We start from the raw sequence: 26,159 nt of genomic DNA on the forward strand, positions 1-26,159 counted from the left end.
ATTTGCACTCCAAATCTGTTGCTTGGCTTTTAAAATCGCTGATGTTGCTGCAATTGCGTCGCAACCGCAAAAATTGCCCATAGGGTAGGTTCTCGCGTAAATGGCGAGGGTGGAAGCTATCAAAAAGGAGCAAGCTGTTCTTAGCTGTAGGTTTAAAGTGTGTGCTGGTTTGTAGTTTCCCCTCAGCCGGGTAGATGTTCAGGTCAAGGAATACAAGGTTTTCTTTGGAAACTGTGTGTGTAAATTTAAGGAACTGATCTTGTTGGTTCAGCCATCCCATAAAAAGATCGACTGAGTTCTGATCTCCCTTCCAGATTACCAGCACATCGTCGATGTACCTCTTCCACATTACTACATGGTGTCGGTAGGGATTTTGATTGGCTAGGATCTTTGACGTTTCCAGGTGGTGTACGTACAACCCCGCCAGACTAGGAGCACAGGTGCTGCCCATGCTCGTGCCATGTTTCTGTAGGTAGTATGTGTTCTCGTATTGGAAGTAGTTTTTCGTCAGTGTGAGAGAGATGCATTCAAGTACCACCTGTCTAGGAGTGTGATACTCCCAGGCGGTGGAAAAAAGAACTTCCTCTATAATCTCCAGAGTTTCTTTGTGGGGGAGACTCGTGTAGAGACTCTCTACATCCAAACCTACTAAGAGGTGTTGTTCTGGGTCGAATTGTATGTCCCTCAATAGCTGTAAGACAGCTTTCGTGTCTTTCAAGTAGGTATTTGTTGCTTGCACAATAGGTCTGAGAAATGCGTCGGCGAATTTTGATAGAGGTTCCAGGATTGAGTTGATACCAGATACTATCGGGCGCCCAGGTGGGTATGGGGCCACTTTATGAATCTTGGGTATCGTGTAAAAATAAGGTGTTATAGGATTGTCCTGTATTAGAAATTCGCTCTCTTTTTTGGAGATCCAGTCGAAAGCAATTGCTTCCTCGACCATTATCTGGATGCTGATTCTGACCTCTTCAGTTGGGTCATCCCTCAGTACCTCGTAATTGCGTCTATCCTCCAACAATATTCTACATTCCCTATCGTAGTTTTCATAGGCCTGTATAACAGTGGCTCCGCCTTTGTCGGCTGGTTTTATCACGATATCATGGTTGTTGGCAAGTTCTTGTAGTGCAATTCTCTCTATTCTTGAGATGTTTTGAAATCTGGTACTTGTATCCGTTGGCAGTTTCTCTAGGTCCTCCATGACTGCTTTTTCAAAAGCTAGGAGTTCGACTGGTATAGTGGAGTCCAGTGGCGTAAATGTGGACTTTTTCTTTAGTCCTGTGTCTGATTGATCATCAGATTTATTCTCAGAGTTCTGGAAGAATGCTCGTAGCTTTAGTTTCCGCATGAACTCTTTCATTTCCTGACAGATTTTGAACTTGTCCATTTTATTGGTTGGGACGAAACCCAAACCCTTGGATAGGACTTTCTCTTGTGCCTCAGTAAGTTGAAGCTCAGATAGGTTTACCACTAGGTTCCCCTGCTGGTTGATGCTGTCTGACTCCGAGTTGACACACCCGGGGGTGCTGTTGGTTGTTGGTTCCAGTGTACCTGAGTGCCCTTTCGGTTTCTTCCCTTTCGGGGGCCTTGGCGCTGGCCTAAAAAAGGCGGAGGGCCATAGTGGTTGAATGAGGGTGCCTGTTGGTTCCAAAGTTGGAACTGGTTGTCCATATAGGGTGGCATTGGGGGGTATTGCATGTACCCAGGATACCCTTGATAGGGTGTCCAACCTCTCCCACCTTGTTGATATGGTCTTCGATAGGGTCACCCCCCTCCTCTCGCTCCTTGATTACTGTTCCTACTGGAACCTGAACTGTTGGAGCTTGCATCAGAATTATCTGTGTCTTGATCACTGTTGTGATCCTTGGACACATAGTCTTTTTTGATATATGGATATATGCGTTCCTGAGTGAATCCCTCTGTATCTTTTTTATGTTTTTTATATTTGTTTTTCTTGAGGGTAAGTTCAAACTCCGTCATTTCTTGGTTAAGTTCCTCAAGTCTTTTCTTCAGAGCTGCCGGAGAGAGATAGCTCTTAATCTTAACCTCCAGTTTAGTTATCTCTAGTTTTAGTTCTTGTGTAAGTTTTGTGGCGGTTTTTATAATCAGGACTAGCCAGTCTCTGGTACATCTCCAGCTTATCAATGACCAGTCCCTCTTGAATTCTAGGTCATGTGTGAAAATGAATGGTTCATTCTTTACTATTAGGCCTGAAGGGGCAGTCTTAGATTTAAGGTATTCTGACATCAATAGACCGTGAAGTGCTGTCTTTATCTGTGTTCTCCTTAGAGCTGCCAATTCATCCCAATCGCTATCGTTGGTGCCTGGTTCTGAGTTGCACAGCCCTTCAAAAGGGCGGAGGTTAGCTAGTAACCTATCCACTTCTTCGTCATCGAAGGTGAGGCCTGCTGCGTCTTCCATGGTGGGAAACTAGCTTAATGTGTGAGAAGGCTATGTGTGTGAAATAACTGTGATGTGCACAAACAGGTAAAGTGTACGTAAAAGTGACACAGAAACCAACAATAGGTAGTTCTGTGTTGGTCCAGAAATACTGGTAATCTCAATATAAAATTGAGAGAGTACTCCCACAGCTGCGCGCTGTCAAAAGAGTAAGGAAATCAAAAGGGGGAGGAAGAGGTAGTGCTGTGTGGCACCGAGGTGGGCACGTCCTCCTCTTGCAAAAGTAACTGTAATCAAACAGGTCCACCTCAAACAAAGAGGTCAGTGCGTATCTTGATGACCTTGGGATACACACATGTGGTTAAAATACCCCTCACACACCAAAAGGGCCCTTGGTGTCATGCTTCATCATCGGGGTCTTCCCGCCCGGCTGCCGGACGGGGCAGTGCTGCGACAAGCGACTACGCTGGAGCACCTTTTTAATTGTGGGTGCTATGTGAGTGAATGGAGTGAGTGTCAGTGGGGTCAGGGGTGATAGGTGAGTGATGTTAAAAAATACCTGGCCTAGTGATACAAAAAACTATTTAATAAGCACGGGCTGGTATTGTTAAAAAAAGGTGGTGTCGGAAAGAGTAAGCGGGTTTATGAGCTTACTTTCCTGTGTGGGCCGACATGTTTCGGGGCGACATGCCCCTTCGTCAGGACCGGGGTAAGAGATCCCCCTGTCACTCACTAGTGTGTCGCCACGGTGGGTCTTATTTTTACCAAAAAAATGAAAATAAAGGGATCAATGTGTATGTATATATATTTTATATTACTAGATACACATCCCTAGCTATGAAGTAAAGTACTCATGTAGTATGCCTAGAAAGACAAAAGCATGGTGTTACTAAAGCGCGGATCCCAAGGCGCTATTTCTAAAGTACCTGTAAGAAAAAAAGGGGGGACAGACATACATATAGCAGTGGTCATGCCTTGAGAGCTCAGAAAAGGATCCAAAATGTTGCTTTGTAAATCACACACACACACAATAATCACACATTATATATAGTTATGATATAGATGGATTGGTTGGAAAATCTGTACATTATTTTCAATACATACTCTTTACGATGAGGACCAGTGCCTCATGGGCCAGCGCTAGATCAGAGGGTATAATAGGGGTCCAACTGCAGGTGGAGAAACAAATAATACAGAGATGCGTATGTAGAGGGTTCAATCTAAGTATTATCGTGGTAAGAATGCTCGAGTAGGTAGCATCCCATATGCCTCTGTCTATTCGTTTTCCCAAACCGGCTATGCCGTACTTACTCAACCCGCAGCCTCGTTGTGCTTCCTCCTCCGTCCGTGGGCAGCACCTGTGCTCCTAGTCTGGCAGGGTTGTACGTACACCACCTGGAAACGTCAAAGATCCTAGCCAATCAAAATCCCTACCGACACCATGTAGTAATGTGGAAGAGGTACATCGACGATGTGCTGGTAATCTGGAAGGGAGATCAGAACTCAGTCGATCTTTTTATGGGATGGCTGAACCAACAAGATCAGTTCCTTAAATTTACACACACAGTTTCCAAAGAAAACCTTGTATTCCTTGACCTGAACATCTACCCGGCTGAGGGGAAACTACAAACCAGCACACACTTTAAACCTACAGCTAAGAACAGCTTGCTCCTTTTTGATAGCTTCCACCCTCGCCATTTACGCGAGAACCTACCCTATGGGCAATTTTTGCGGTTGCGACGCAATTGCAGCAACATCAGCGATTTTAAAAGCCAAGCAACAGATTTGGAGTGCAAACTACTCAACAGGAACTATCCAAAGGCCATTATCAAGAAGGGCCAAAAGCGAGCCCGTAACAGCAACAGGGAGGCACTGCTAGAAGAAACCGAGACCAAAGAGCCTGACCAGAGACCAATTTGTGTTACAACATATAACACTAACTCTAATCACATCACAAAAATTGTCAATAAACATTGGAGAATATTAAATTGCGGGAAGCTAGACTTTCCTAAACCAATGTTCTCACACAAAAGAGGCAAAAATCTGAAGGATATACTGGTCCACACTAGGCCAAGAAACACAGAGTCCAACGCCCCTACCAGACTTTCTGAAATAGGAGGCCACCACCCTTGTGGGACGTGTACATCTTGCCAATACACACAAAAAAGTCGCATCATCACTTTCTCTAACCAAACCACATGGGAACAACGCGCCTTTACGAATTGTAATAGTCGCAATGTGGTTTATTTAATCACGTGTCCCTGCAGGAAAGAATATGTGGGGATGACAAGCAGACCAGTAAAAATCCGTATGAATGAACATCGCAGTAATGTGCACTGCAGAAAAACTACGACAAAGATGGCCACTCATTATGTCACCATGGGCCACAGTATTCACGATCTGAAATGGACAGTCATCGAAATCTTCAAAAGTGACAAAAACCTGCTAACAAAAGAACAACGCTGGGTACATCGGCTGGGCACACACCTCACTGGCCTTAACGATGATATACCCTGGTCCCATGTGAACCCCTGACCAGCGCTCTGAAATAACAGTTGCCCAATCAGTTGTCCTTATCTTGGCATAAATCTGTTACATCTGTTACATATACCCTGGTCCCATGTGAACCCCTGACCAGCGCTCTGACATAATAGTTGCCCAATCAGTTGTCCTTATCTTGGCATAAATCTTTTACATCCAACCCCCCGTGTCTTTACCCAAAAAAACAACATGATGCAACCAAGTGACACATGGGCATCCCACATCAGCCTTGACTATCAGTGCCTTGATTACCAGCCCATCAGTGCTGTTTTTTCAAGTTTTCCACTTCTTCCAAATAGTTATTTTTTTCAAGTTTTTCCATTCTTCCAAATAGTAACTTTTAACCCAACAGTCCCCGTTTTTGTATAAATGGATTGGTCTTTACTAGACCACCGATACACCCTGTGCATACCTTGCACGAACTTGTGATACAACCTCTATCATTACAAGTGCCCGGGGCGCTCGCCTCACAGCGTCTCGGGTTCACACGCGCATGCGCGGAGTTCGTCCCGTTCTCCGCGCATGCGCACCTGAACCTGAGATAGACGCATGCGCGTCTCAGCAACACTTCTTACACTGCGGCCAGCGGCAACGCCCGATCTTTACTTGGCTTCCACTTAATCTCTTAAATTATAAGTCCGGACCATTATCACGGGGCATGTACCTCTTGCAATACCACGCTCTGGCCATAATCAAAAATCTAGCGTCAGCGATCATTTTAACAACGGCCAGTACACCAGCCAGATCTCGGCGCATTTCCTGAGCACAGGTGCCCTTAGTTAACTATCGACTATCAATCAGACTAATCCCTATTAACCAATTACCTCAGCTATAAAAGCACCCGCCCCTTCCTCCATCCTCATTTCCACGGAGGCCACGGACGGAGGAGGAAGCACAACGAGGCTGCGGGTTGAGTAAGTACGGCATAGCCGGTTTGGGAAAACGAATAGACAGAGGCATATGGGATGCTACCTACTCGAGCATTCTTACCACGATAATACTTAGATTGAACCCTCTACATACGCATCTCTGTATTATTTGTTTCTCCACCTGCAGTTGGACCCCTATTATACCCTCTGATCTAGCGCTGGCCCATGAGGCACTGGTCCTCATCGTAAAGAGTATGTATTGAAAATAATGTACAGATTTTCCAACCAATCCATCTATATCATAACTATATATAATGTGTGATTATTGTGTGTGTGTGTGATTTACAAAGCAACATTTTGGATCCTTTTCTGAGCTCTCAAGGCATGACCACTGCTATATGTATGTCTGTCCCCCCTTTTTTTCTTACAGGTACTTTAGAAATAGCGCCTTGGGATCCGCGCTTTAGTAACACCATGCTTTTGTCTTTCTAGGCATACTACATGAGTACTTTACTTCATAGCTAGGGATGTGTATCTAGTAATATAAAATATATATACATACACATTGATCCCTTTATTTTCATTTTTTTTTGTAAAAATAAGACCCACCGTGGCGACACACTAGTGAGTGACAGGGGGATCTCTTACCCCGGTCCTGACGAAGGGGCATGTCGCCCCGAAACATGTCGACCCACACAGGAAAGTAAGCTCATAAACCCGCTTACTCTTTCCGACACCACCTTTTTTTAACAATACCAGCCAGTGCTTATTAAATAGTTTTTTGTATCACTAGGCCAGGTATTTTTTAACATCACTCACCTATCACCCCTGACCCCACTGACACTCACTCCATTCACTCACATAGCACCCACAATTAAAAAGGTGCTCCAGCGTAGTCGCTTGTCACAGCACTGCCCCGTCCGGCAGCCGGGCGGGAAGACCCCGATGTTGAAGCATGACACCAAAGGCCCTTTTGGTGTGTGAGGGGTATTTTAACCACATGTGTGTATCCCAAGGTCATCAAGATACGCACTGACCTCTTTGTTTGAGGTGGACCTGTTTGATTACAGTTACTTTTGCAAGAGGAGGACGTGCCCACCTCGGTGCCACACAGAACCACCTCTTCCTCCCCCTTTTGATTTCCTTACAATAGGAATTGCAGAAGAACTTCATACGATGACCTATATCTTGCGTAAAGCTGGGAAATGTGTCTTTAGGGAAACTGGGCAGATTTCCAGGTACCAGATCTTTTGTTGTGGGTGCAGATGCCTGCATGGCCTCTCCTTGTGTAGCTGGTGGTTCAGTGACTTAATATCGAGGGACATTATATCGAATGCCCAAAATATCGAAGGACAAAATATAGAATCCCTATCTACAAACAAGTAAGTACTAAAATATCGAATCCAAAGTATAGATTGTTAAAAATATAGTTAACTAAAATATCGAATTTTTTAAATATATTAAAAATAATATAAAATTAATAAAATATTAAAAGCAATTAAATAAAACATACTTAAAATAATGTAAAAAATCTTAAAATACAAAAATAATAAATGTAATGTAAAAAAAAGTAGAGAATTTGTTGGATAGTGAAAGGGTAAAAATTACTATTCCCACTCCAGTGAGTGCAACAGTAGGGAAAGCGTTGTTGGATAGCGTAGGGGTAAACATTACTATTCCCACTTCAAAGAGTGGAACAGTAGGGAAAGCGTTGGATAGCGGACGGGTAAAAATTACTATTCCCACTCAGGAGAGTGCAACAGTAGGGAAAGCGTTGGATAGCGTAGGGGGAAAAATTACTATTCCCACTCCAGGGAGTGCAACAGTAGGGAAAGCTTTGGATAGCGTAGGGGTCAAAATTACTATTCCCACTCCAAAGAGTGCAACAGTAGGGAAAGCGTGGGATAGCGGGTGGGGGTATAAATTACTATTCCCACTCCAGAGAGTACAAGAGTAGGGAAAGCGTTGGATAGCGGGAGGGTAAAAATTGCTAGTCCCACTCCAGTGAGTGCAACAGTAGGGAAAATGTTGGATAGCGTAGGGGTAAAAATTACTATTCCCACTCCAAAGAGTGCAACAGTAGGGAAAGCGTGGGATAGCGGGGGGGGGGGGTATAAATTACTATTCCCACTCCAGAGAGTGCAACAATAGGGAACGCGTTGGATAGCGGGAGGGTAAAAATTACTATTCCCACACCAAAGAGTGCAACAGTAGGGAAAGCGTGGGATAGCGGGGGGGGGGTAAAAACTACTATTCCCACTTCAGAGAGTGCAACAGTAGGGAAAGCTTTGGATAGTGGGAGGGTAAAAATTACTGTTCCCACTCCAGTGAGTGCAACAGTAGGGAAAGCGTTGGATAGCGTAGGGGTAAAAATTACTATTCCCTCTCCAGTGAGTGCAACAGTAGGGAAAGCGTTGGATAGCGTAGGGGTAAAAATTATTATTCCCACTCCAGAGAGTGCAACAGTAGGGAAAGTAATGATTTAATATTAAAATTAAATTAAATTATTCAATACCAATAAAAAAATAATTAACAATAATTACCAATTAATAAAAATTAATTACCAATTAAAAAAACGAATTACTAATGAATAAAAATGAAATACCAATTACAACATTTAATTACTAATTAATAAAAATGAATTACCAATTAATACTTAATTAGCAATTAATTATCAATAAATATAAATAAAAATAATTTTTAACTTTATTACAATTAAATCACTTCTCACCCTCTTCCCCTATAAACCCACAACCCACTCCAAATAAATACAATTAACTTAATTATTAATTAATCAATTAATAAAAATAAATTACCAATTAATAAAAATAATTACCAATTAATAATTAATTATCAATCAATTAATTATCAATACATATAAATAATGTTTTTAATTTATTTACTATAATTAAATTACTTCCCATCCTATTCCCCTATAAACCCACAACCCACTACGGAATAAAATTACGCAAACATTAAATTACATAACATTCATTACTTAAAAAAATTAAACATACATTACAAAATTAAAACATAATTTTAATACATATACTACCATACATAGCCCTAAAAAAAAATTGATATTATCGAAATCGATATTTTAAATTCGATATTATGGAATTCGATATTTCATACCCTAAATTCGATATTCTGGGCTGTCTATATTTTAGTAATTCGATATTCTGGGCTGTCTATATTTTTGATTCGATATTTTGGGCAGTCTACATTTTGGAATCGATATTTAGGGTGTTCACCGTAGCTGGTATCACTCATGAGGTCTTCAGTGGCACCTATTGTGTCCTTAAGCTCTCTTTTGCAGAAAACACCTTGTATGTATTGTGTGTGGTGGTGCTAGGAGTCAGCATTGGGTTTGTAGGGTACAGGATGGCAGGGGCAAAGGTTGGAATCACTCTCAGAGCTGGAGATTTCAGAACCTGAAAATATTTTAATTTGTCATAAGTTCTTCTATTTGCTTCCCATAAATGGTGTCATGTGGATGGGCTGCTTTTTAGTCATAATTTCTGAGGGGTGTTACATTACACTATGCTATGTTATATTTGCCTTTGAAAATCCCTCTATCACCAAGGCTCTCTATTCACTTCTAGCAAAGCAACTCCATCAGTTACTATGCCAAAGGAAATCAAGGAAAAGCTTATGTGGGAAAACTGTGGTCCCCTTCCCTACATTTGAGAAACCTGGTACCATTAACAGATTGATATCTTGTAGAAAATAGCCAGCATATAGCAACAGACATAGGAAATGGAGGAATTTTGAGGGAAGCATTTTCTCGCAGGCTCTGTCTACTAATACCCCCCTCCTACACACTAATATTAATCAACAGAGTCAGGAAGTAAATAAGTGGATTAAAGGTGCACTGGATGTGGTGGCCCCATGGACCACCAGCACCCCGCGCAGGAACACGAAGAGCGCACCTTGGTACAACCAGAATTTAAGGATGGCGAAACAGGCTTGTAAAAAGTTAGAACGGAAATGGAGGAAGTGTTTCTTAGACTCTGATAAAACAGCATATAAACTAAAGCTGAGACAGTACCATGCACTCAAAGAAAACGAGAGCAGAATACTACACAGAGAAGATTGAAACAGCGGATAATTCCTCTAGGAAATTATCTGCCATTTTCAAAGAACTATCCTCATTAGACAGAGCAGTAACACCTGCCCCTTGTTCAGAAGACTCTTGCAATAAAATCGCAGAATTCTTCGCTGAAAAGGTATCTAAAATATATGACACGTTCCCAGACAGTGCACGCAACGTACATCCAAATGATGGAGTGGGGGGGGGAAATAGTATCTCCCAGTTTACCCCTCCTGCACTAGAAGAGCTCGAAAGGATAGCTCGTAGCCTAAAATCAGGATCACCATTTGATCCAGCTACACCTAAGGTAGTATGTACAGGTCTAAGTACAATACTACCCCACATCCAGCAGCTACTAGAAATATCCTTCAAAGAAGGGATAGTACCTGACTCATGGAAACAAGCCATTGTCCGCCCATTAAAAAAAAAAGCTGAGAGCGGTTGGGAACATCATGGAAAATCTGCGTCCAGTCTCACTACTCCCTTCTCAAAAATAGTGGAAAAAGTGGTCAATATACAGTTAGGGGCTTTCTATTAAGACACATGATCTACTACATCCAACACAATCTGGTTTTAGATCATCCTATTCAACAGAGACAGCACTGCTCTTCGCCACAGAGTCGATACGGAAGAGAGTGGACGAAGGTCAGACTACTGCGCTGGTGCTTTTAGACCTAAGCGCAGCATTCAACACAATATCACATGAGGTGCTAGTACATCGACTCAGAAGAGGGGGTGTGGATGGGACGGCCCTGAAATGGATTATTTCCTACCTACATGGGAGAAGCTTTCAGGTAGCACAAGACATACACACCTCCAAACACATCAAACTGGAACAAAGAGTTCCACAGGGGTCAATACTGAGCCCAACGCTGTTTAACCTGTATGTGGCCCCCTTGGCCGAAATAGTGGAGAAGCATGGTGTAACAATAGTGTCATACGCTGATGACACACAGCTTGTGGTCACTTTAACACAAAAATCTGCTATAGCGGCCAGTAGCTTTTTGATCTACCTAAAAGAATTAGCAGGTTGGATGACAGATAACTGTCTTAGGTTCAACGGAAACAACACAGAAATACACCTTCCATCTGGTCATCGGCTTGGTGGCCAGCAAATTTAGGTCAGACTCCAACACCAAGGACAGAGGTAAAGAACCTGGGGATTTGGATTGACCACAGACTATATTTTGAGACCCAAATCAAAAGGGTGACAGGCAGATGCTTTGGAATCCTAAGAATATTGAGGAAGACCCTGGATATCCTACATCTGGCGGCAAGAAAGACCTTGAGTCATGCACTAGTCACTTCTAGGCTGGATTATGGAAACTTGCTGTACCTTGGTGATAACAAAAAAGGGCTCCAAAAGCTGCAGTATGCCCAGAATGCGGCAGCATGTCTTGTTCTGAATCTGCCAAAGAGAGCATCCTCAAAGAATGCACTACATTAATTGCATTGGTTACCGATACAGAAACGAATCACATTTAAGGCCCTGTGCACTGGACATCGAATCTTGCATGGCAGGTGTCCACTGTACCTTAAGACAGGAAGACAACTGAGATCCACACATCTGATGAAAGTACCAAGGATTAGGAGGGCACGAATGGGAGCACGCTCCTTCGGCTATCTGGCAGCAAAAAGCTGGAACTCCCTTCCTTTGACCCTGAGGGGGGAATCATCTGAGAAACTTTTCCGAACCTAGTCACCAGATATGTACCATCTCGCACTCTGCGTTCCTCGCAGGGAGGCCTACTTAAGGTCCCGAGGGTGAAAAGGGCTCGCATGGGAGGAAGATCCTTCCGCTACCTGGTGGCTAAGAGCTGGAATGCTCTACCTCTTAATCTCCGTCTGGAACCTTCTGAATCCAGTTTCAGGAGGAAATTGAAAACTCACCTATTTTCAAAATAGCTGGGCTCCATCCCCCACTGCTTCTCCTGAGTGCTTCAGTTAGCGCGGGGACACGCTTTTAGCGTAACCATGCGCTATACAAATCTCCCTTAATAATAATAATAATTATTATTATTTCTATTATTATTATTGTTTTTCCAGTGTTTTCTTCTTTTGTAATTATTATTATTATTGTTAATATCATTGTTTTTACCGTTTATTATGTTCTTTTTCATACAAACTCAATAAAAATATTTTGAAATAAAAAAAAGAAATATGAACGTATTATCTATGCATATATGAGAGTGGAAGAATAGCTGGATGGACATGTACAGTTATAAAGATCACTCCACAGAGCAATACATATGTATTTCAATCACAACCTATAATTTTACAGGTAGACATAGATTTATTGGTGATAGCACATCCCAGTAAATATATCACATAACCTTTTTTTTAATTATAGGTCTTCTGGACGAAGATGGATTGCCCCATGGTTTCTGTACCGTTATCTATTCCAGTACCGACAGATTTGAGGGGTACTTCATTCATGGAGAAAAAAATGGACGTGGAAAGTTTTTCTTCTTTGATGGAAGGTAGATCATAATTTTTGTGTGTGACAATTTTATTGTGGGACGTTTTATTAATTTTATTGACGCTTAATAGTTTTCAAATATTTAATATTTAAGTTAAAGTGAAAAAGGTAATGTACATTAAAGTGCATATATGATATATACGGTGCAACAAATCCAAGTATTAGTGTATTTAATTACTTTGAGGATTCTTTTGAGTGTGAAGCATGTAAACTCAAATTTTTACGGCTCCTGAAGCAACCTAATCCAAAATCTAGGGATATGGATAGCATGTCTAAAGTAGAAAAGTTTGTTTATGGTGATATACACTTTGTGAAGTAAATAAGTAATTTAGGTCCTTCCACCTCCAAATGGTCCTATAGGATGTGTGCCAGTGCAGTAGGACCAAGTCAGACCAACCTTCAGTCAGTGCTTACCTAGAAACTGGGGGTTCTAGCACATCTGTTATGTTTCATGATTAACTAGAATTCAAATCTCTCTTTGTAGTTATTATTAAAGACTTAACACTCACCAAAGTACCACATCTAATTCCTCAAAAAATATTATAAGGTCCTTATAATAATGTTAAAAGTGCAGGAAGCAGATATGGGTGGAAAAAAATATTTAAAATCATTTTTTAATAAAAGGGCGATAACAATTTTAAAACTATCTTTTGCTCTACAACAATTCAGTAGTATGTTTGTAACACCAAGATTTGTCAATCTTAATTTTTATATTGTATAATAATGGGTAAAGTTAGATAGAGCAGTCTCTTTATCGAATAGTGTATGTCTTATTCACAGAGTTCTATCAAACAACGATACACTTATATTGATAACTACTTAGAGTACTTGTAGCAGTCAATAACTGCTTAGTGATCATTTTAGATTTTTCTTCATCAACAAGCGTGTTTGCAGTCAAAAATTTATATTAAAGTCTTACGTATTTTTTCACTGTGAGGAAATACATCATTAGAAGAAATTGGGTTACTAGTTGAGGAGGCGAAACCCTATATAAGCTTCAACTACAATCCTTGTCAGGGTGAAGTCACAAGCAAACCCTAAATTAACCTGTGCTAAGCCCTTTGGGAGCTGGGCACAGAGCAACCAGGTTTAACTTGGAGGCAATGTGTAAAGTATTTCTGCAGTCAGTCAAACAGTTATAAATTAAGACACAACACAAGAAAAATCCCATAGCAATTTGGAAAAATAGAGTGAAATGTAATAAATTATTTGACACCAAAATACAACAAAAAACCGATCAGTAGAACCAGAGATATGAAATAGTGCCTAGGATCACAATATGTTACCTGTGGTTATCTGGTCGTGCCAGACCGAGACAAAGTCACAAGTACAGGCCAACCGCAATGGAATGCCTGCCAGCTGCAGAGACCCAATTAGGCCCGCTGAACAAAGTACTTTAAATCTTGGTTGTGGACTGATGTGAAGTCCTGCGTCTAGGATACATCGTGCAGTAGAGACGATGCAAGGTCCTTGGGTGGAGATGCATCACACAGCGGCAGGTCCGGGGAGCTGTGAGGCTGTGATTCAAGATCCTGCATTGTTCTCTAGGATACAGTCGACGACGGGCTTGCGATGCCAAGTTCTGGTTCGAAGATGTGTTACGCACCAGCTGGTTCCAAAGAAGTTGTGGGTCTTGCTATGCGGAGTCCTGCGTCATCACCGAGGATGCCGTCGATGAAGGGCCTTTGATGTAAGCATGAGCGAATTTTGCGGATCTCGCGTTCGTGAATTTTGCGGATTTGCGGATTCGCAATCCGCAAAATCCGCGAATTCCCGCAATTTTTTTTTTTTTGTGTTCGCCCGTGTTTCTGCCAGTTCGCGAGGGTTTTTACAATTTCGCAATTTGCGAACTTACCTGTCGGGTCGCAAGTTTTGCGAACTTGTTGTTTCTACGTGTCCAGCCTGTTTGGGACACTCTTCTTCATCACTGCCACTCTCTGTCACCACTGCCACTCTCTGACTACTCATGCCACCCTCTGGCCCACCCATGCCACCCTCTGTTTCATCACCACACCCTCTGGTTGTCCAGTGTACATTATTTTCGGCAAAGCAAAGCACACCTTCCCTGCCTCAAGTGACCTGAATTAATTTGGGGCTGATTAATGTGTCACAGAATATTTTTTTAGCTGGCACCTGCTTCCTTAGTGCGCCCTGATTAGTGATCTTTTGCACTTGCTAAGTGCTTTCATTGTTGCAAAATTAGTTACAACACCTGCCCTGCCCCAACTGACAATAATGAATTAGGGGCTGATTAATGGATTTTAACTTCCAGCCTGGCTCCTGCTTGTCTCCCTTAGCTGTAATTCAGGACCTTTGTGGCATATGTGTAACTATTCTGAGGTTCAGAGCAGGGTCACATAATAGTTTCAACTGGCAACTGAACTCTGGAGGGGCCCCTCAGGAAGCACTACAGGAAATGGCTACTAATGATGAGCCTGAACTTTTGAACCTGGTAAGTAGTTACTTTCAGTTTTGCTAAGATCGTATTTCTGCAATTTTGCACTTATTCGCGGGGCGCGAACTCACGCGAACAGTGCGAGCAGTGCGAGCAAAATCCGCTGCTCGCGGATTTGCGGATTTTGCGGGAGATTCGCGAATCTCGCGGATTGCGGATTTCCCGAAAATCCGCAAAATCCGCGAGAGGAACGGATTTTCCGCCCATGCCTACTTTGATGCAAAGGCCTGCATCAAGGATGTGCCGTGCAGCAGAACTTACAATGGGCTGCTGAGAAGTGATGTGAAGTTCTGCTTTAGGGATGTGTTGCACAGCGCTTCCGATGCAGAATTTTGCAAAGTGATGCAACCACGCTACGTCAGTTCTGCTGGGATCACTGTCTGAGAGCAATACACAAAGTTCAACTGCTAGCTACACCTAATCATGTGACCCAGTAAAAATGCTGCAGGGACCAAATGATTAGGATAAGAATATGCCAAATTTCTAAAAGTGGCATTTTCAGAATTGTGACTTAATATCCAACTTCATCATTAAAGAGGGTTTTAAATCACAATTCTTTAAACACCAAACTCAACATCCCCACCTGCTACCAATTGAAAGTTGTCACTTTCTTAAATGTAATAAGTTAACCCAGTGTTATCCTATGGGAGAGGTAGGCCTCACAGTGAGAATAACGAATTTAGGAGTTTTTCATTTCCAGGATGTGTAAAATTTAAAAGCACATATCCCAACTTTTTAAATACACTGCACCCTGCCATCTGGGCTGTTTAGGACCTACCCTAGGGGTGACATATATGTAACAAAAAGGGGGTTTGTGCCGGCAAAAGGTTTATCTTGTCATATCAAAATGGCAATGTCAAACTGCACACAGGTAGCAATGGAAAGTCTGAGGCATTTTTAAGGAGCTACTTAAGTGAATGGCACAATCAGTGCTGCAGGCCAACTATTTACGTTTAATTTACAGACCCTGGGTACATGTCATACCACTTTACTAGGGACTTTCAAGTAAATTAAATGTGCCAATTGAGTTTAAGCTAATGTTACCATTTTTAAAGGTGAGGACACAAGCACTTTAGCCCTGGTTAGCAGTGGTAAGGAGCGCAGAGTCCTAAAGCCAGCAAAATTAAAGTCAGGAATATCGTGAGGCTGGAGGGTAAAAAACTTTGGGGAAAACAATGCCAAGGATGTCCGGTACAACATTTATGTTTATAGAGTTTGTAATTTATTTGTGTAAGATTTGCAGCATAGTGCCTGTGTGTTCAGAATCCACCCATCAGTTTGGCAATCCTGGATAGGGTGCACCTTGATGAAAGAAGTATGCGTACATTCAAAGACATTCAAGACACTCATACCTAGAGGCTGCCCCCGATGGGTTTCTGTTTATAGAAGCTATCTGAGTCAACAGAGTAAGTCAAGATGCAGTCTCCAGGGGTGCCATCATGTCATTTTCTGAGAGGAGTGCCCATCTAACCCTGCAGATCATGAGGCATATTTCTGCCTAAACAAAAATACAGCGTGTCACTGTACAACCGTATGTATTATATGGCGGGTGAACACACATTAGGTGTGCATCCCATTGTTTCCTATTGACAGAATTCTTTAGGAGTGGTACGCACCGGGCTGGCCCTCGTGTGGTCCTGAAGAAGAGCTTTAGGGGAAAGCTCAAAACATGTCAACCCAGTACTAGGGACACCATACTCATTACAGTTAGGTCTTTCCCTAGTATTAACCCCTGATTTTAAAACCAACCGACTAGGAGCAGGAATAAAATATTAGCTCACTAGCTAATAGCCTTTTAACCTATTTTCCCACTCCACATCACTGCACCACACATATTTTCAAAACAACTAAGTGTTCCTACGTAGTTCGCAATGCGCAGCATGCCTCAATCCTCAGCGAATTGAGAGGACGCCAATGATGAAGCATGCCACCTAGGGGTAACCCTGGTGGGCGAGGGGACTCTAGAAAATATTTTTTCTTTCTGGAAAGAGGGTTTTCCACACATGTTCAGTGGAATCCCTGTTCTTCCTACGGTTAGGTTTTTAATTCCGGTATTCCAGATGTTGTGGAATTCAACAGAGTAAGTATCAGCATAAGTAGGGTCTGCCCATTTTTTCTCACTGTCTAACAACATTGCAGGCTATATGGATTTGGTTTGTTGCTGTTCATTACACAATAGATCTTTGGGTTCCCTCACCTTTGTTTTTTTTGCTCTTTGTATTCCATTTGTGGTATTTGACTCTTCTTGTCTAATTCTGAGTCCAGCTTAATTCTCCTTTTCATTTTTGTGATTTGGAGCATTCTGGCCTATCTCTTTAACTTTTTATGGAGATCTTTGGACTACTGAGCTACAGTATCTTGTAACATGTCCTGTAGGAAACTAAAACTCCAGAAAGATGGCTGTGAGGGCAGGCTTACCCGTTACAGCGTATAAAGCACAACATTTGTTTTCTTGAGATTTACAAGCACCAATGTCCTTTCCTTCCACGTCAGATCTCCCGATTGAATCATGAGGTGAAATGTCACTTTCCCTATTCACCATTCCACCCCATATTTTGTTGGCTTAGGTGTGCTGGTTTCATGATTCAGTGCAAGGATACTCATTGGGCACTGGAATCAGCTTCATTGTGTGTCACTGAGTCCAGTGCAGTAGCATAGGCCCCATGGGCCCACATGCAAGTAAGGGAAATAGGCTTCTGCTCCACTGATTGTGTAATAGAAGGCATCTGTAGATGGTGTAATGGCCCCTTACACGCCTCAAAGACCCTCTCAGCCCTGGGCCGTGGTGCACAAAAATAAGTACCTCCCTACAAGGTCCTCATATCCTCACACTGCCAACACCTCAAATTTGGCAGTGTGTGTCAATTTCAATTTCCATATTTTTTAAATCCTTGTAATATCATTTTAGCTCACTTCATAAGCGATACTCGTTGTTAAAGGCCTGCTGCAACACCAGTCATATATCTGGATTACCAGTGAGGGCCTGTAACACGGGAGAGGGCAGTTAACAACGGGTATAGCCTGATGCAGAAAATCATGAATGCATTAAAAACATTCCAACTACTGAGTTGTAGAAAGTTCTAAATTAAAAAGGAAAAAACAGAAAAGCAAACACTGGAAAGCCGAAGCTGCCATTATTAGCTCAGAGGCACACCATTGTCTTCAATGGAGCTCTTAATATTTGAATATTGTAATATAGCATTATAGCCTGCTGCAGAGGGCTTGTCACTAGATGCCCTCTTGTCATTGAGTCTGGGGCCTTTTATGAGCAGCATAGCCATTGCCAAGTGGATACAAAGCAGTAAGAACATTCCAAGACTGGTGGTAGATTGTACTATATTATATAGGGAGAAACACGAAGATAAGCATTGGAATGTTGGAACAAAAGGTCTATATCAGCTTTTGTTTGACCTCTGGCTCTCTATCTTCAGTGCTGCTCATCCCATTCCAAACGTAGCCTTATAGCTAATGCCACTAAAGAAGGCTTCTGCAACCATTAAACGCCTTCTCCAGTTTCATAGCTCGTGCTTTTTATGTTTGACAGTTACTGCTGCATGCAGGGCTACTCAGTAACTGTCAAACATGGACAACATGGGTGGTGAAAGAAGGCTGAACTCAGCCTCTGATTCGCCCTTGACTCTGCCAAGCTGCTGTTATTGGTTTGAAAAAGTCAAGGAGATGTAGAAGCTAAAGAGAATTCCCCTCTTCCTCCTTCCATGGCTCCAGTGAAACTGTGAACTGTGAGAGGAGTGAGGGGGGATTCTCTCTGTTTCCCTCTTCCACAGCCTCTGCCTCTCTCATTCCTCTGTGCATATCTGGAGAGGGAGAGAAAGGGAGAGTGAGAGACTATAGCATTTTCGCCCGCCGTACCTGTCTATACTGGCCATTATAGAGAAGGCAATATACCCTGATCTAGAATAGCATTCATTCTCCTCTGAATGTTATGAATGAGGTAGAGGTAAGGTGGAAATGTAGTCCCCGTGGGGATGGAAGACGATGTACCCCCCCCCCCACCACCTCCCCGGGCAGTAACTATTACATTTTCCAGCTACCCGTTTGAGTTATTTTTTGCCCAACAGAAACTCTCTCTTCTGCCCCAACCCTCAAAAAAGGAAAAGGCCCCTCACCAGCAGAGAGAATGTAATAGCCCTACATTGACAATTGTGTATCAGGCCTGGAGGATGCAATTCTTAAATTAAATAGCTTTGCCCATAAAATCAGATTTCATCTATACTTTTCACTGTTTTGATACTTGTTCCCTCTTTAATTTTCCCTATCTTCAAAAGATCCTCCAAACTAAAGTGTATGTAAGGCTCTCTATCTTTGTTCACATGTTCTGTTCAGATGGAGAAGGAATAATACACCTTTACCATGCATTTCTTAACCAAGAACTATTGATTTACCAAGCATGCCTTTACCATGCATTATTGGGTAAGTATGTTGGTAAGTATATATCTATATACATAGTATATTAATTTGTAGATTAATAATATATATTTAATAGATTGTTATGAATGGGATTTAATGAATAGATTTTTTTTCATTATTACATTTTTTCTTTAAAAAAAAGTAACATAAACCTTTAGGGGTGTGATGCAAGGGATATAGGGGTATTAGGTGGGGAAGTGTAGTGATACTCAGGTATGAATTTTAATACATGAGTATTAATGATTAAAGATAATTTAAATATATATTAATTATGTTAGACAATTAAAACATAGCAGAATAAATGTGTAAAATATCTAAATTATTTTTAAAATATAGAACACTGTAGAAAATAATTTTTGGGAGGTATTAATTAAAAGAAAATATTTTTAATGTATAAAAAAGATAATCACACCATGTTTTATTTAAAAAATATGAACTTACAATTATTTAAAATTAGCAAAATAATTGTATTAAATAGTTTTTTATCTAAATTATAAAAATATAGCGTATTATTTAACAATGCACAACATATTTAATTATAATTTTTAAAGTATTTTCCTGTGCTATCCCATTGAATTTAATTGAGAAACATTTCCTTTTTTCTTTTTTACTTTCACGTTTGGGGTTGTGCATCTGTTGTGCGTCTGTTTTTACAGTCAGTGGAATGAGTCTGCGGCCAGGTTAGAAAAGTTTGCTTTACATTTATAAACATATACGTGGCTACGTTTACTGTGAGGAGACTTGGGGGGAGGTAGATAGATGTTGAACAGTATAGAGTTGTTATTTTGTTGCTGTCATAACCACTTTTACATCCTCATGCAGGTTGTATTTTCATGCCCACATGGTGATGGCTGTTTTTTTTTCAAAGTAGGTTTAAAACGTTTTTAAAAAATGGTTATTACTTTTTAAAATCAACTTGAAATTAAAGCAACATTTAATTTTTGGGCGTTGTGTTTTAAAAAAAAACATTAGTGACTTTCATGGACAAAGACCACATCATTGCTGAAGAAACTCGAGATTCGTGGATGGATCACAACTGGATTTTTTTCTGGGAATTTAGTTTTGGAGAATGAATTTTCTTTTTGCGAGTTTTTAAAAACATTATTGGCTGTCAAGATTTAGATTTTTGGCATTGCTATTTTTTGTAATTGTTTTGTAGACTTTGTTTTTTTCAAAAAAGATTTTTGGGGAGTTATTCTTTTCTATGGATCTTGGTTCCCTGTTTGTATAATTGTAGTACTGACATCTCGTGGTGATCTGTGGTATGAAAAATCACCAAGAGTTGAAGAAAGAAGACAACTATAGGTAGGAACCCCAAAAGTCCTTTAATTATAAGTGTTGTCAAAACAGGCAAGTAATTTTACAGTTTGTTAGCATGTTTTAAAAGTGTAGGATGCACACCATATTTGTCCAGGTAGTATGAAAACTCCCATCAATGGAAATTGATGGATTTTAGCCGATGGTCTCATGTATGTATGTATGTATTGGTTTTTATTAAGCGCCTATCTCACCCGGAGGTCTCATAGCGCTAGCTGAGAGCCTGATCAAAAACAGAGTGTTTTTAGAAAAGCCACGTTTTTAGGGCTTTACGAAATGTGATTTGTTTCAGGACGGAGTTGCAGCGGTAAAGTATTCCACATCTCGGCGCGGTTCTAGAGAAGGACCTGCTGCCGTTTCTCACCGTGCGGACCTTAGGAACGGTCAGAAGGTGTTTACTGACCGAAAGGAGCGTTCTTACTGGTTGATAATTACTCCGTTTCTTTGCCAGATAGGTTGGGCCATTATTGTTGACTGTTTTGTGTACTAGACAGCATATCTTAAATTTAATCCTCTTTTTAATAGGGAGCCAGTGAAGCGTCTTTAGGCTGGGGGTCGATGGTGAGCGTGGGGGAAGATTTAACACCAGCCTAGCTGCGGTGTTTTGCAGTACTTGGAGTTTAGATAGCAGCTTATCATTTATGGATGCAAACAATGCGTTACCATAGTCCAGGCGATTTATGATTAGTCCCTGAACCAGAGGTAAGCGAGAGTGCAGTGGAATCCATTTAGAATTTTCCTGAGGGCTCGCATTATACCATAGCAGGTACAAGTCACAGTATTTACATGGTCAGCCATTGAAAGTTTATTGTCCATTATGACTCCTAAGTTGCGGACAGCTAACTTTGGTGAGGGGCACGACCCTAATGAGGGTGGCCACCAGTTGGAAGAGCAGAGGTCTTGAGCATCTCCGAAGAGCAGGATTTCTGTCTTGCTCGCATTGAGCAGGAGATGATTTTTCGACATCCAATCATTTATGGTTATTATACACTGTATAAAGTTGTACTGTGTATTGATATGGTCAGGACCCAGAGTGATCAGTAGCTGTGTGTCGACGGCGTATGACACGGTATCAAAACCATGTGCTCTGATTATTTTTGCTAAGGGTGACATATAAAGGTTAAAAAGGGTGGGATTTAAGATTGATCCTTGGGGAACGCCCTTGTTGATAATATGACTTTTGGAAGAAAATCCATCAATTTCCACTTTGAAAGATTGGTCCGAGAGATAACTCACAAACCACTGTAAAGCGGAGCCCTCGACAGCACATTCTCTAAGGCGGTCCAGAAAAATAGTTTGAGATATGGTGTCGAAGGCCGCCAATAGATCTAAAAGAATTAAAATTGCAGATTGTCTAATGTCAAGAGAGAGCCTGATGTTATCTGCAATCTCCACTAGGGCTGTTTCCGTGCTGTGATGAGATCGGAAGCCTGATTGTGACGGGTCAAGAATTTTGTTGTTTTCTAAATGATTTGATAATTACTTATTGATCATTGACTCTATTACTTTCCCAAACAAGGGGAGCAATGAAATAGGCCTGTAGTTTGGTAATTGTTTGGGATCAGCAGATAGTTTTTTCATGATTGGCCTAACCACGGCTTCCTTCCAGTGAGAAGGGACTGTGGACTGCATTAGTGAAAAATTTAAGATTTTGGTAAGGTTAGGGATGAGACTTCTTTCAATTTTAGATTTGTGGGGACGCTGGATCTGCTGGTGAACCAGATTGCATCTTTCTAAGTGTTGCCTTGGTGTATTCCTCTGTTATTTCCTCGAGATTTTTTAAGTGATTAATAGTGCTAGGAAGAGATGCTACCGATGTATTCTGTTGTAGAGTGTTGTTTGTTGGGGGGAAAGCTTTATGGATATCATTGATTTTAGTGATAAAGAAATCTAAGAGTGAGTCAACCCGTTTCTGGGAGGCGGTTTGGGATGGTAAACTGGAAGGGGGATTAGTAAATTCCTTCACGATCATATATAATTCCTTATGGGAGTTCGCTGCTTGGTTGATGCGATTTCCTAAGTATGTTCTTTTAGTTTCTGCTATACTGCCCATGTAGTGGTGATGTAGGGTTTTATAGTGTTGTCTATCCATGTTATCTTTAGTCTGGCTCCATTTGCGTTCTGCCTTCCTTACGATGAGTTTTTTACTTTTTAGATCCTTTTCTCTCTTTCCTTTTTTTAAACATGAGAGTTCAGGCTACCTGACAATGATTGTGCTATTCTCTTTCTTGGAAACATTTTGTTCTTTCTTCAAATTTTCCAAGAAAGGACAAAGGTTAGGGTGAGGTCTGACAATTGATTTGTTGAAGGAATTGTGCCACCCCTCTATGGCATTGTTTGTCTTTGGACCTCCCTCTATGCAGGTCCAGTAACAGTTCCACCAGTCAAATGGGAAACCTTGGCTTCCTCCGGTGACCTGACCTGCCTAGAAGGCCATGTGTCCTTGAAGTAATTTAGGTGTGGTGCACATTTTTACTTGTTTTGGGTAAAATATCCTGATTTTGTGATTGATGTGTTGAACTCGTCCACACAATCAGGTTGTACAAAGCACAAAGCTGTTAGTTTTGTTTACTCATAATGTAGTTTGCTGCGTGACATGCAATCCTTAAGTAAAGTTTTTTTATTTTTTGCCAATATGCCTGGGAAAAGTGAAAAAAATCCTTGAATTGGGGTGTCAGGGTAAATCTTTGTAATAGTATTAATCGTTCTTAATTTTAAGTAAATAGTTATTTTCCTAGGACTTTCATTCATAATTGTAGTTCTCATTACTGATAAAAATTCAGAGTATGTTGAGGATTCCCTGTCAAGGAGTAAGCTGTACACTAATGGGGTAGTTGTGTGGTAAATGTTAGCATGAATAGTGTAGATTTGGGTGAATGGATGGGGAGTTGATTTAAAAGCCCCATCCATCATCCAAATTTCACTATTTTCAAGGGTTACCAAGTTATGAGTTATGTTAAATATTAGTAGTTTTCCTTTGAGAGGGTTTTCGTTGTCATAGAGGAGGAAAGGTTTATTAGTAAAATAAACTGTTAGTTCAGGGGGAATGCTAATATCTGAATAGGTTTGTGGTGTTATTCTTTGGGGGATTACTTGCCTGTGTTTGCCTCTGTACCATTTTCCTCAAACTGGGTATTGTAGGCATACTAGTAGCTTCATGTATGTGGATGTTTTGGGCAACCACCCTCAAAACTGAGCCACAGGGTTCATTGGAGGTGGATGTTAACATTTTAATTTGCTGCACATTTTCTCTCACTTCAATCTACATTGCAGAGTGATTATGCTCTGTGGTCCTTTCCAAAGTGTCACCCAGATTAACCACTCCGCCTTTGCAATGGGAAAACAAATATTGCACACACCTCCTATGACTCCTGGGTTTAGTTAACTTCTCTTTACAATAAAGATAGCCACCATACTTGAGCAGCTTATTGCCTCTTCATGACTGTACGTAGATTACTTGATTTTATGAAGCCACTGTATAGTTATCTGCAGAAAAACAAGGAAAAAGAAATGTTTTGTAAATGCTATGTTCTAAAACATTGTTTAATTTAGTTGTTTTAAATGCACCAGCAAAGGGAAAACTTTTTGACACACTGCTGTTTTGGGGAAAACGTTTTTTATTCCTGTTAAAAATGAGAGAAAATAAAATGTAAATTTTTGTAGCCTGTGGAAAGAAAGTTTATAGATTTGGATATGGATTGCTTTTTGAAAATAATTCATCCGAGTTGGTTTTTATTCTTTCCTAATCTGGTTTCTGGTAGTAAGGTTATTTTTCTGTTGTATTTTGTTGCAGCTTGATTCTTTGCTTCATGTGATTTGGTGTGTTCTATATAAGTATTTGAAAAAGAGATATTTTGTGAGTGATATAGTGTAAAACTGTGGTGCATATTTATTTGAGATCAATGTACCTGCAAAGGGAAAATGTTTTTGCATGATTATTTCAGATGCTGTTTTGATTCAGAAAAACATTTGTATTATTACTGTGAAAAATGAGAGATATTTAAATCTTAATCTTTGTTGTCTATAGATAGAAAGTTGTTACATTTGGTTATGCATAGATTTTTAAAAGAATATTTACCTGAAAATGTATTTATCTTTTCATACACTGTTTTTCTGACGTTTGGTGATTTTTCTTATCTCCTATTGGATTGTATGACAAGACAGGAGGCTAGCATTATGCATTAACCTCTTAATGCCACTTCCAAGCAGCCTCTGAAGAAACTCAAATAGAACTTTAATAACTAAACAATAGAATCAAACTCTGCAGTTCATAAATGTTTTCTGCCAGCCATCTTCTTTCTCTTTTGTTTGCTGTTTCTGAGCAGATAAGTAGATGTGTTTAACAGTATTTTTATTAATGATATTCTTTCTTTGTATGAAATTAATGAGAGTTTTTAACAATTAATGGGTGTTTTAGATATGAATGAATATGTTTAATAATCCAATGTATGGATTTATAAAGTTATTTCGCATTAGTAGTTTATTTAGACTTTAAGAGGTCAATTAGATGCTAATTGAGTATTCAAAAAAAGACTAAAGATGTTATTTCTTAGGTAAGTATTTGGTTGAATGTTAATACAGTAGAATACAGTACATAAGAGGAGAGAGCTCTTAAAACGATCTTTGGCGGAAAAATCTGAAATGCATTAATGAAATTAGCATGTGAATCTCAGATGGGCGGATAGAGTGCTTAAAAAAGGTATTAATACTGAATTAAAGCTTTATAACTACATTTTGAGTGTGCTTAAGTGGAAGTTAAACTGCTATCCTCGTGATAGGTCACACATACATAGTGGGCATTTTCAGCCCTTTCAAGCTTCATGGTTAGTGTAGGATTGGGTGGCCAGCTTTAATAAAGGCACACAGAAGGCTATTTCTGTAGAAGATTAGGCACAAGTGCGCGTTTGCAAATGACTCGAGATGAAAGTCGGAGGCTTTTTCCCATACACAGCAAAGCGTATTATATGAGTTAGAAAAGTAAAATTACAAAAATGAATATATTGTCAAAGTTGACAGGACAAATTAATTAAATCATAGTTGTTTCATGATATTTTATGGTTCAGTGCTTTTTCTAGAGGAAATAGATATATCAATAGTGTTGCTAGGTAAAGGTTTTACCAGTACTGTGGCGCTGTCAGTTTCTTCGGTCAGGTTACGAGGATGCATTTTACAAGGAGATTAAAGGATTTTGAGTAGGAATTTAAGAATTTTTACTACGATTTTTAAAGTATAAAAATTATACTCTTTGTTTAGGTTTAGTGTGCATAGATTATGGTGTTCATTTATTGGTTAGGTTATAGATAAAAAAGTTTATTAGGTTAGGAGCCACATGTATGACCATCAGGGTTTGCGAGATACAAATTGCAATTTTTAGCGTCTTGCAGTTTGCGAGCCACAAAACACGTTTCAGGCACTGTTTGAGATTCCCAAAAAGGTTGTAAGGGACCTTTCTCATTATTATTCATGAAGCAGGTTGCAATTAGCGACCCATTGGGAATGGCCGGCACCCACAGGGATGGTAGCCTGCTGGGGTCAGCAGATCTTCATGTTTGTGACTGCCTTTTAAATAAGGCGGTA

At 40.5% G+C, this 26,159-nt stretch overlaps 1 protein-coding gene across 1 annotated transcript in view; it reads left to right on the forward strand.

Moving 5' to 3' along the window:
- Positions 1-26,159, forward strand: part of SETD7 (SET domain containing 7, histone lysine methyltransferase) — a 172,631-nt gene that overhangs the window by 64,600 nt on the left and 81,872 nt on the right. Inside the window, exon 2 of the mRNA XM_086962101.1 lies at positions 12,254-12,383. Within this exon, the coding sequence (XP_086818227.1) occupies positions 12,254-12,383 (130 nt within the window). The remainder of the gene's footprint in view (positions 1-12,253; positions 12,384-26,159) is intronic.

Source organism: Lissotriton vulgaris, chromosome 3_1 (genome assembly GCF_964263255.1).
Source record: "Lissotriton vulgaris chromosome 3_1, aLisVul1.2, whole genome shotgun sequence".
NCBI lineage: Eukaryota > Metazoa > Chordata > Amphibia > Caudata > Salamandridae > Lissotriton > Lissotriton vulgaris.